This window comes from Acinonyx jubatus, chromosome B3, assembly GCF_027475565.1.
Source record: "Acinonyx jubatus isolate Ajub_Pintada_27869175 chromosome B3, VMU_Ajub_asm_v1.0, whole genome shotgun sequence".
NCBI classification, from domain to species: Eukaryota; Metazoa; Chordata; class Mammalia; order Carnivora; family Felidae; genus Acinonyx; species Acinonyx jubatus.
The window spans coordinates 71,271,344-71,283,480 of NC_069386.1; the positions used below are offsets into that span (position 1 = coordinate 71,271,344).

At 40.6% G+C, this 12,137-nt stretch overlaps 2 gene segments (V, D, J or C); both read left to right on the top strand.

Annotated features, from left to right (window-relative positions):
* Positions 1-5,324: 5,324 nt before the first annotated feature.
* On the top strand, positions 5,325-6,117 carry LOC113601482 (T cell receptor alpha variable 16-like). The segment is given in 2 exon segments: positions 5,325-5,509; positions 5,622-6,117. Coding segments are annotated over 2 exon segments (498 nt in total).
* Positions 6,118-10,192: 4,075 nt separating this feature from the next.
* LOC113601238 (T cell receptor alpha variable 17-like) lies at positions 10,193-10,885 on the top strand. The segment is given in 2 exon segments: positions 10,193-10,316; positions 10,522-10,885. Coding segments are annotated over 2 exon segments (393 nt in total).
* The last annotated feature ends 1,252 nt before the right edge of the window (positions 10,886-12,137 follow it).

Below are 12,137 nucleotides of genomic sequence, written 5' to 3' on the forward strand. Positions count from 1 at the left end.
CTGAGGAAATCCCCAGCCCTTGGTAGTGACGCGGCCAAGTACTTCTGCGCTGTGAGCGACACGGTGCCTGGGTCCACAGGGGGAGCTGAACACAAACCTCCTGAGACATTGGGACTTTTCATGACTCAAGAACTCAAGAGAGAGTCTTCAGGAAGGTCTGTTTTTCTGTGAGGGCAAATACTGCAGGACAGGCTGGGGTCTGGGGAGTGCTTGCCGCCTGAATCGTTGCTTCAACAGCAATGCTGTGCCACATTCAGATAGACTTTGTTCCAGATGGAAGTCTTCTGATGAATTTCTCCAGGAGGGACGCCTCCCACTCATTCCCTACTCCGCTCTCACTCAGAGTACATCATAAAGTGCCAGAGTTCTGAAGTGAAAAAGGCAAGAGCCTTTTTTATTTAAACAAATCATTTCTAGCTAACATTGCCTCAGGTGTTGATCTACATGTGGAAAGCTGAAGTATAGTAAAACCTTGGTTTGTGAGGATAATTCGTTCTGGAAACATGCTTGTAATCCAAAACACTTGTATATCAAAGCGAATTTCCCCATAAGAAATAATGGAAACTCAGATGATTTGTTCCACAACCCAAAAATATTCATATAAAAATGAACACAATACTGTAATATAATACAAAATAATAAAGAAAATACAAAATTTAAAGAAAAATAAACAAATTAACCAGCACTTACCTTTGAAAACCTTCGTGGCTGGTGTGAGGGAGACCAGAGAGAGGAGGGTTAGTGTGTAGGATGACTTGCACTATCACTAACGGAATCACTGCTATCTATTGGCTCAATGGAATCTTTTTCTTTTCTTGCAAATGTAACAAGGAACCTATCCAACGACACTTGCTTTTGCCTCCTTTTGAGGACTTAACAGAAACGTAACATTGCATTGTCGTTAAACAGACTGATTGCTCGCACTGCAACAGTCTTATTCAGGTGGCGATTTTCTACAAAATTTTGCACTGTTTCCAACTTTTTACACATCTCCCTAATCTCATTTGAAGTGAGGGATTCCTCCGCCTTTTTCTCCTTCTCCTCCACATGAGATGCAAAAAGAAGACTTCTTATAAAATCTTGCAATTTTGGCCACTTGCATACCTCATTTATACTTCTTGGTGATTTCCTTCTTAACTTCCACTGTAATCATCTCCTTCTTCTTACTGCCTTTCTTTTCAACCTTTTTCTGCATGGGGGTCATTGTATACCATCGCACGGATGGTGACCACAGTACTAATTATTAAACTCTTGTCATATACTGTGTTTGATGTAACTAGCAATGAGGCAGCAGAGGAAAGGGTCTCTATCTGCAGGCAGCCTGACCTAGAATGAAGTGCAGCATTCCTAAGCTCACTCTTGTATGGAAAAGTGCTACTTTTCCTACCGCCCATAGGTGCTTTGAAGTAACAACAACAACAACAAAAATACACTAGTGCCAGTTGTGGGCATCTTCCAACCTTCTGAAAAATCACTGATTTCTGCCAAACATCATAGCCTGAGACTGAGCATCCGAGCATGGGAGATGATGACCCAGAATCCTGCAGCGAGAGAGAGAGAGAGCGAGAGAGAGACAGAGAGAGAGAGAGAGAGAGAGAGAGAGAGAGAGAACCATTGGCTCAGTTGTGATCATGTGACGTTTGGTGTCACATACTACTCATATTGCAAGACATCATTTACTTATAAAGTTAAAACTTATTAGAAATGTTTGCTCGTCTTGCAGAACACGCACAGAACAAGTGACTTGCAATCCAAGTTTTTACTGTACTTGGTTATAATGTTAGCTGACAAGCTGTGCCACATATATTCTCAACTAGGGCAAATGTACAGCATAGGCTCTTAATCAATGCAATATAGAGTCTCAACATGGATTTGAAGCTTAACTTCTAGCACATATATAATATCCGAGATATTTTACAACACTGAGATATTTTATAGTAAATTAGACATCATGATATCTAGATTTCCAATCTGTGTTACACAGAACCAGTGAACCTATTTTAGGTCATTCTTTTTAAAAAAATTTTTTTTTTTATGTTTTCATTTTATTTCTTAGAGAGACAGAGTAAAAGCGGGGGAGGAGCAGAGAGAGGGGGAGACACAGAATCTGAAGCAGGCTCTGGGCTCTGAGCTGTCAGCACAGAGCCTGATACGGGGCTGGAACTCACGAACCGCGAGATCATGACCTGAGCCGCGACTGAATTCTATGTATGCCCAAATGACTGAGCCACCCAGCCACCCCAAGCTTTTATTTCTAAGTAACCTCTACACCCAACATGGGGTTCAAACATACAACCCTGAGATTAAGAGTCACATGCTCCACCAACCCAACCAGCCAGGTGCCCCATCTCTCCCCTCTTTTATTTTCATCTGGGAGGTATCTCTATTCCACTTCCAAGGTAATATCTCTACTTCATCTCTTGAAAACATTTCTTTCTATCTTTCCTGGGAAAAGGACAAAATAATCATGTTCTTATTAAATCTTTGTCTAACTGTCTTCTGTTACAAGAAATATCTCCTTATTTTTCGGTTCACTTTGTACTTTTTTTGCGATGCTATTTGGATATGAATACTCACTCTTTCATGTTTGTCTTTCCTGCTATACCACAATGTCTTATGAGTAGTGACAATGTTTTATTCATTTTTTTAATTTCCTAAGACTTAGCACAAGATCTAGTTTATTATAGAAGACCTTCAATCAATTGCTGTGGACTTCCTCTGAAATAGATTGGAGAAATTACATACAACCTTTGGCACAAAGGTTTGGCACAATTTGACAAAACATTTTAAGATAGTAACCTTCATTAAATGGCATTTTGACAAAGAAACCAGTTTACTTAAAAAAAATCCTCATCCAGACCTGGCAGTTCTTTTGCTCCTGCTAATCTGTGGATGGTCGTCAGGAAAGAATGGAACGAGGGCTCTGGGGTTCTGGTGACTGTTGATGAGCTGGTTGGTGTAATGGTTTTCGACCAGTAGGGGGTACTCTAGGCTTTGCTCTAAGCGAGCAACTCTTCACTGCTGAAAGTTAGTGAAAATTTGAATGAGGGCTAGCAGCAGTTAGGGGAGCATCTGGATTAGTCATCTCATGTAAGAACAGGGAGAGCTGCTGTTAGGAGTGTGACAGAAATGACTCGCAAGCAGAAATGAGCATCAGCTAGAGCAATGGGAAAGCTGGAAGCTCTAGGAGAAAACCTCTGCATTGCCTATTTACAGTTTTGGTGTTTATGATTAAAAATGCTGAAGTATGAACCTTTACTTTCACTTCACAATTATTCTAATGATTTCTACCTTCTATTATATCTCTTCTGAGATTAGAAAAACAGGGAAAAAGGAGATGAGAAGGTGAAATGGTAGAAACATAATGAACATAGGTAGAGAGGGGAAAAGGGAGTGAAGAGAAGAGAGACTGGGGAGAAAGAAATTGGACATCATTATTTGAATTTCAAAATGTGGCCTATACTTCATAGTCACAGAGCAGAATCAGCCAGGTGTTCCTGCAAGTATATGGGGAAAGCATTGGATAGGAGAAGAAGGGAGATAGAAACAAGGTCAGGGTGGCCATGATATACACGTTCTGTTTTTTCCATCAACCCAAGTCTTGTTGGAGACATTGTATTTGTTCATCATGACCACAAGTCTGAGACTTACAGAATTCTAATTACATTTAATTATATTTACTCCTTTACAGGGATTGAATAAATAAACAATGCATTCAATGGTGTATCCTTTCTTTGATAGAGCTCTCTTATAAGTGAATTCTCAATCACTTTTCAAACTACATGTCCTGACTGTTGGCTAAGGAAACTGGGTCACTGACCCTGATAATTTTTTCAGGCTATACTGGACCCAGATGAGGCCTTAATTTCTCTCTGAGGTTTCCTTTCCCTTTCTTTACTCCCCTCTTGACATGTCTGGTTACTGGGGCAGTATATGTGGAGGCAATCCTATGAGAATGAAGAGCCTAGATGTTTCTGTGCCGATGGTCAGCAATGTAGCAGATGGCAAGGCACTGATACAGCAGTAATGTCAATACCCTGCTGAAAAACTAAAAGGAAAAAAACTTTTTTCTCTCTGATCTCCTTGTACTCCTCTTCATTAAGGACAGATGGGAGTCAGCCTACCTGTTACTTTCTTTTCAGCTATTTGGGTGCTAAAGGAAAGGCTTTCTTAAGAGAATAGTTTCCTTCTTAGAGGTCTACTGATCTCTGTAGGCCAACCTCTCTTAACCCATAGTTTTCTGCTCTTCATCCTGGAGTTCCCTGATACCTGATTCCAGATGTATATGTGACCCCAAATAGGGTTGCTTGCTTGAGCTCTCTTGGAGTAGCCTGCCTGGCCACCACAGAGGCTCCTTGTCTAAGCACAGGCGAACAAGGACATTTTCAATCTACCATCTTTCTAGAATTGCCTTCTTTCTAGACCAAATGGTTGTTCCTTTGTTAACGGCCAGTTAAAAAAAAAACAAACAAAAAAAAACCTTGTAGAACTAAAATTCTAAAGGGCCATTTTGTGGTCTGGAGAAGGTCAGAATCAATGATGCCGGATGGAAAATAACTTGATCTGGTAATGTTTAAACATTTCATTAGCATACTTGTAGAGAAGTTTAAATTTCTATGAAATGTAATTTATCTCTTATGCTTTCTGACTGTCACGCTTAAACAATCTATGATCATCCTAAATTTGTACAAAATAACTTATCTTTTATTTTAAAATATTGAATATTCTTTCACTTGGAATTTATTTTGTAACAGATATTAAAGTAGACATCCATAGGGGCGTCTGGGTGGCGCAGTCAGTTAAGTGTCCGACTTCAGCCAGGTCACGATCTCGCGGTCCGTGAGTTTGAGCCCCGCGTCAGGCTCTGGGCTGATGGCTCAGAGCCTGGAGCCTGTTTCCGATTCTGTGTCTCCCTCTCTCTCTGCCCCTCCCCCGTTCATGCTCTGTCTCTCTCTGTCCCAAAAATAAATAAATGTTGAAAAAAAAAATAAAGTAGACATCCATATTTATTTATTAATTTCTAAATCACTCTCCATTTCTGAAGGCACATTTAATTTTTTAATTTATCTTTTCCTCATTTTTATTATAACTAAATTTCCATAAGTAATTTGTACGTTTGAACTTTCTATTCCATTCCATTGATCTCTCTATCTGGACTTTTATAGTAACATGCTTTTTCAATTAGCATAGCATTGTACTTTGTCTTATTAACTGTGGAGGAAAATCCCTCTTCATTCTGTTTTAGAATTTCAAGGCTTCCTCAAGACCAAGATTACCTGCTGTATCCAACTTGGCCTCTAGAGGAAGATGTTACATAAATCGAACTTGGTAGAAAGCCAGAAAGCAACCAGCTCTTTGAGGAAGAGCTTTTGCTTTACACACTGGTAAACTCACAGTTCTGTCAACGTCCGTGTAGCGGAATTGTTTCCAGAAAAGAGCCTCCTGTTTCTCGACAGCTCAGACACGATGACCATCCTCCTCTCTATATTTGTGACGATATTCATACTCAGTGAGTACAGTCCCTTTTTATTCTCTTTCTGTAGTCTTCTGATTTCGAATCAGTTGAAAGAAATATTCTCCTCATCTACAAGACTCTCTCTGATCCTGAATTGGTGTTACAGGAGGAACAAGAGCCCAGACAGTGACCCAGCCTGAGGACCACCTCTCTGTCTTCACAGGGGACCCGGTGCAGGTCAAGTGCAATTATTCATATTCTGGAAGTCCTGTGCTATTCTGGTATGTCCAGTACCCCAAACAAGGCCTCCAGTTACTCCTGAAACACATCTCAGGCGGGAGTGTCAAAGGTTTCACGGCCAGTCTCAACCAGGGTGAGATGTCTTTCCATCTGAAGAAACCATCAGCTCAAGAGGAAGACTCAGCCATGTATTACTGTGTTCTGGGTGACACAGTAACTGGTTTCATAACAGAAGCAGAGCACAAACCCTTTAGGAGCTACAGAAAATATTTCTGTGTAAGTTCTCTATATCACCATAGGGGGGCGTTCTTTCTCTGGACATTGACATTGAGTTTACCTCTTAGATATAATATCATCAGTTGTCAGTTAGCTATAGATTAACCTCAAAAATTTGTCCAAGGAAATTCCAATTACCTACTCTAATTAGTTTTAAAGATGTAAGTGTATTTATTCTGTCTAGTAGTACCTGGAAAAAACACTTTTGAAATATAGATTATGTAACAGAGCATAAAAAACATTTTTTTCTTGGTCTACATCCACTCTCCAGTGGTTAGGTTTCACCTCTTCTCTGCTGCCCCATTCCACCCACATGTGTTCATCACCATGTACCTAAGCACGGCTCTTTAAAAGTAACTATATCATTTCATGACTTGTGATTGCTGACCCTACTACATAACGCCTTTCCTCTCAGGCACTCCATGGACTCCTACTATCTCAACCAGGGTCTAATCAGAAGGAAAAATACCCACGGTAAACTGAACAAGGAAAATTTAATACAAATATTTATCAATTGATAATAGAGAATGAACTACCAATGAATAAAAAGAACTCTAAAGAACATAGGAATAACATATGCAGAGGGAAGTTCTTATCTTAGGACTAAGCCAGAGTTCCCAAGTAAGTGACATATTGTAATACATACTCCCCAGGAATTCATGTCTCATTGGGGAATGCATGGCTGTAGCCTGCTGGATGGTGGAGAATTTTGCTAAGGTGCCAGAGAAAAAGGCTGGCAAGCAGGAAAACACCGACCAGGGTCCCAACAAAATTTATAGGAAGCTGGCTGCTGAATTTGCTTGGGGCACTCGTGAAACTTGCCAGAAAGCCCAATGGGGGCTGTGGCTGAACCTTGCTGCAGGTGAATGTCGCTGGGTATCCCACAGGCTGGCCAAGAACTGCAGGAACAAGAAATGTGAAGACATACCAGCACCAAGAAGAGAAGCTTCTTCCTCCTGCAGGGCCCTTCCTGGGGGCTTGACGTAGCTTGATATCATGCCAGCCGGTGAAGGAGAGATGGTCACAGGATCCGGGGCCAGTATTACAATTGGGGCACTGAAGGGGGATTTGGCAATAAGAGAGAAAGGCAATAAGTTGATAATTGACACACTTTATCCCTCTGGTTACTGATCTTTCATACGTACCTCTGCACACACATTTGAACTTCCAACAACGAAATGACTATATTTCCATCTAACAAGCTAAAGCTGTCCTTGAACAAGAGAAGTTCTTACCCTTTCCCCAAAATGAGGAGACCTATACTTACTATATATCTCTTGCTACATTAATCATTTCTAAAATTCAGAAGAAATGCCACTGAATATGCTGTTATATACAGACTAAATCATAAAGTTAACCTTTGACAATTTATATATATGAAATAATGATGAGAATAGAGAAAAAGAAATGGCAGCATATACAAAAGGACACACATGTATAAATAACAAAGAGAACGTATAGAAAGCTACTACATTGTTTGATTCCAGATTTGTTCATGAGGCCACAGCTGACACAGACAACTCTTTTTTGTTACTACCCATTTTTTAAATGTTTATTTATTTAGTTTGAGAGAGAGAGAGAGAGAGAGAGAGAAAGCGAGCAGGGGAGGGGCAAAGAGAGACGGTGAGAGAATCCCAAGCAGGCTCTGCACTGTCAGTGCAGAGCTCAATGCCAGGCTCAAACTCACGAATCATGAGATCATGACCCGAACTGAAATCAAGAGTCAGACACTTAACTGACTGAACCACCCAGGTGCCCCATGTTACTACCCATTTTATATTTCTCCTGGCCTCAGGCATAATGTCGCTGGATTGTGGTTATTTGCCTTGTGGAGTGACCCAAACCTTCATTCTCAAAGGGTCTGAGTCTTCAACAATCCTTCCTTTTCATTTGTTGCTGTAGTTTTCCATTAACACTTACAATGAAATGTTTCCCTATCACTAACTAACCTCACAGTTCTCCCCAGAGGACAGCGATGTCTCTGTTCCCTTTTTCTGCTTCTCCATAGACTTTTTATGTATACAGCCAAATAGATACAAATAATGAGAGAACTAGACTCTTGTGAGGCAGTGGATAAGTCCCTTAATTTCTTAGATCCAGGGGTCATCTTTTTAACCACTAGTCAAAAATTTCCTCACAAATTCTTTCAAAACTATGTAGCAGAGAGAAGACAGACTAATATGTAAACTTCTTAAATAACATCAGTTCCTTGCTCAAAAGCTTTAATATTTCTTTATCTCATAGTGACAAAGAGGGTAGTCACCCAACACAAACCTTCTAGAAGTACCTCCTAGCACTCCCCATTTTCCAGCCCACAACCTCTTCCTTTCTTCCCTTCCTTCTTTATATTTTTTCTTTCCCCTCTTCCCCCTGTCTCTATTTCACACACAAAAGATCTTAAAGTCCATCCTTGAAAACATTTATCTAATACTCTCCCATTCCTTTTGACTGCTCAGCATGAGGACCCATTTTCTTGTAACAACAATAATTTTTTAGTCCTTAGTAAGCATCAGGCTGTGCTCTAAATAGCATTTTATTTTCTCATCAAGAATTTTCAAAACTCTAAAAAGGTAGTATTATTACTCACCATCCATAGTTATATTTTATAGTCAGGAGAATATAGACACACATGATATAAACAGCTACTGAATGGGTAGATCTAAACTTGACCTCAATGGTCTGACTGCCAAGTTTGTTCTCTTCTTGTACACTACTGCCTCTTGCCATAGAAACAGAAATATCAGATATACATTGTTATGAGATGAATGGTCTCCCCACCCCAGTTTGCATGTTGAAGCTCTAACCCCCAATACTTCAAAATGTGACTGTATTTGAATCAAAACCACACTCAGATATCACCTCACGCCAGTCAGAGTCGCCAAAATGAACAAATCAGGAGACTATAGATGCTGGAGAGGATGCGGAGAAACGGGAACCCTCTTGCACTGTTGGTGGGAATGCAAATTGGTGCAGCCACTCTGGAAAACAGTGTGGAGGTTCCTCAGAAAATTAAAAATAGACCTACCCTATGACCCAGCAATAGCACTGCTAGGAATTTACCCAAGGGATACAGGAGTACTGAGGCATAGGGGCACTTGTACCCCAATGTTTACAGCAGCACTCTCAACAATAGCCAAATTATGGAAAGAGCCGAAATGTCCATCAACTGATGAATGGATAAAGAAATTGTGGTTTATATACACAATGGAGTACTACGTGGCAATGAGAAAGAATGAAATATGGCCCTTTGTAGCAACGTGGATGGAACTGGAGAGTGTGATGCTAAGTGAAATAAGTCATACAGAGAAAGACAGATACCATATGTTTTCACTCTTATGTGGATCCTGAGAAACTTAACAGAAACCCATGGGGGAGGGGAAGGGGAAAAAAAAAAGAGGTTAGAGTGGGAGAGAGCCAAAGCATAAGAGACTCTTTTTTTTTTTAGTTTTTTTTTTTAACGTTTATTTATTTTTGAGACAGAGAGAGACAGAGCATGAACAGGGGAGGGGCAGAGAGAGAGGGAGACACAGAATCGGAAACAGGCTCCAGGCTCTGAGCAGTCAGCACAGAGCCCGACGCGGGGCTTGAACTCATAGACCGTGAGATCGTGACCTGAGCCGAAGTCAGACACTTAACCAACCGAGCCACCCAGGCACCCCATAAGAGACTCTTAAAAACTGAGAACAAACTGAGGGTTGATGGGGGGTGGGAGGGAGAGGAGGGTGGGTGATAGCTATTGAGGAGGGCACCTTTTGGGATGAGCACTGGGTGTTATATGGAAACCAATTTGACAATAAACTTCATATATTGAAAAAAAATGTGACTGTATTTGGGGATAGCGTTATTAAAGAGGCAATTAAGTTAAAGTGGGATTGTTACAGCAGGCCCTAATCCAATATGACTGGTGTCCTTACGAGGAGAGGTTAGGTTCGGACAACACACACACACACACAGAGGGAGGGAGATATGAGGACATGCTGGCAAGGTGGGCATCATTGCTTTGTAATTTTTTCTGAATGGCATTCTTTATGTTTCCAGAGCACATTCTATTGCAAGATGATGTTGCTACCACAAGATGGCAGTACTCTTCCTCAGACTCCGTTCCTTTGAGATTAGTCGGTAGGTACTGAAAGCAAAGGACTGGGCTTGCCTCTGATTGGCTCAGTGAGACTCTGGGTTCCTGAGGGAATAGATAAATATACCCCATAAAAAAGCTAACTCTTTTGCTTGAGGATCCTGGCTGCACTTCAGGCCCCAGAGCCGAGTCTTCTGTGATCCCAGTAAGGAAGAAGAATGGAGAAACTCCTGGAAGTGTCTTTGATGATTCTATGGCTTCAACTGGCCAGTGAGTTGGGGCTCTTGGTAATAGAAACAGGGGTGACCACGGTGGTGGGAACAGAGTGACCAAAGTTCAGAGCCCTCAAGACTTAGGGACAAAGTCTTCTTGTTAAGTTGAAAATGTACCAGAAAGTCAGGGAAGGAAATGTAAACAGCAGAGAGTGAACATACAGTGACTAATGTCTGGCGTTTGGCTTTCTGTTTCTGCCTAGGGGTGAACAGCCAACAGGAACAGGATCATCAGACCCTAAGTATCCAGGAGGGTGAAAACGCCACCATGAACTGCAGTTATAAAACTAGTATAAACTACTTACAGTGGTATAAACAAGACTCAGGTAGAGGCCTTGTCCTACTGATTTTAATACGTTTAAATGAAAGAGAGAAAAACAGTGGAAGACTACGAGTCACGCTGAACAGCTCCCTCAAAAGCAGTTCATTGTCCATCACGGCTTCCCAGACAGCAGACACTGCCACATACTTCTGTGCAACGGACGCACAGTGTTCACCAAGCACCTGCAGCCTCTCCACAAACTCCCCCAGAGCTGCCTCTTAGCAGCCCTATAGTGTAGCATTAGTGGTTATGTCTTCCCAAGAAGGAGAGTCTACAAAGAGCAGGCAAGATGCAAGGTGAACCCTCTCACATTCATGATTTTTTGGGAGGGAAACATTTTGTACCAGGGCAAAGGGTATGAAGTTTAGAATGAGAAACTGAAATGCCAGGTTCAGATCTGCCAATCCAGGCTATATGGCTTTGGGCACATCATCGGCGTAGCAGCCTTCAATTTCCTTTACTTGAAAAGAAGGATTTGGATAGATGAGCCCAAAAGACCCTTCAAGTTCCAATTTTATTAGGGAAAAAGCTAAGCACTGCACACTTGTGGAGGATGAGGAAGGACTTCTCAGTATTAGAAGGTCTTATATGGGCAACCTCCTGGTGACCTACATGGGTGTTTGAGATGCGTGAGATGATTTTTACATTCCTCTAATTCCTGCAGAGAAAAGAGAATCAGAAAGGATCTTAGAACTCTTTCAGCCAAACTTTTCATTTTAAAGCTGAGGACTGATAGAGACAAAGATCCAAATCTCATTCTGCCATTTATTAGTTGTGTGATTTCCAAGCTTCAATCTCTCCATTAATAAAATGAGAACATATAAGAAAGTCATAATTTTTCCCCATCCAAGTGAGAGATGTATGTTCAGGCTCTGAAATTTTGTTTTTAAAAAGTATCAAATACACAGTAGCTTTTCATTCATTTATATCTTGTTCCTAGAAAGGTAAAGAAATGTTGAATATAGTTTTCAAGTACAATTCAAGTACATGAACATACAGTGTTGCATTAGTTTCAGGTGTACAATATAGTACTTCAGTGATTCTATGCATAACTTAGTGCTTATCATGATAAGGGTACTCTTAATCCCCTCCACCTATTTCCTCCATTACCCCACCTACCTCCTCTCTGGTAACCATCAGTTTGTTCTCTATAGTTAAATATGGTTTTATTTGTTTATCTATTTTTTCTTCATTTGTTTTCTTTTGAAAATTCCAAATATGAGTGAAATCATATGGTATTTGTCTTTCTCTGACTGACTTATTTCACTTAGCACAATACCCTCTAGATCCATCCATGGTATTGCAAATGGCAAGATTTCATTCTTTTTTATGGATGAGTAATATTCCATTGTGTATATTTATATCTCTATCTATAGGTACACATCTATATCACATCTTCTTTATCCACTCATCAATTGATGGACACTTGGGCTGCTTCTATATTTTAGCTATCGTAAATAATGCTACTGTAAACATAAGGTGCATGTATCTTTTCAA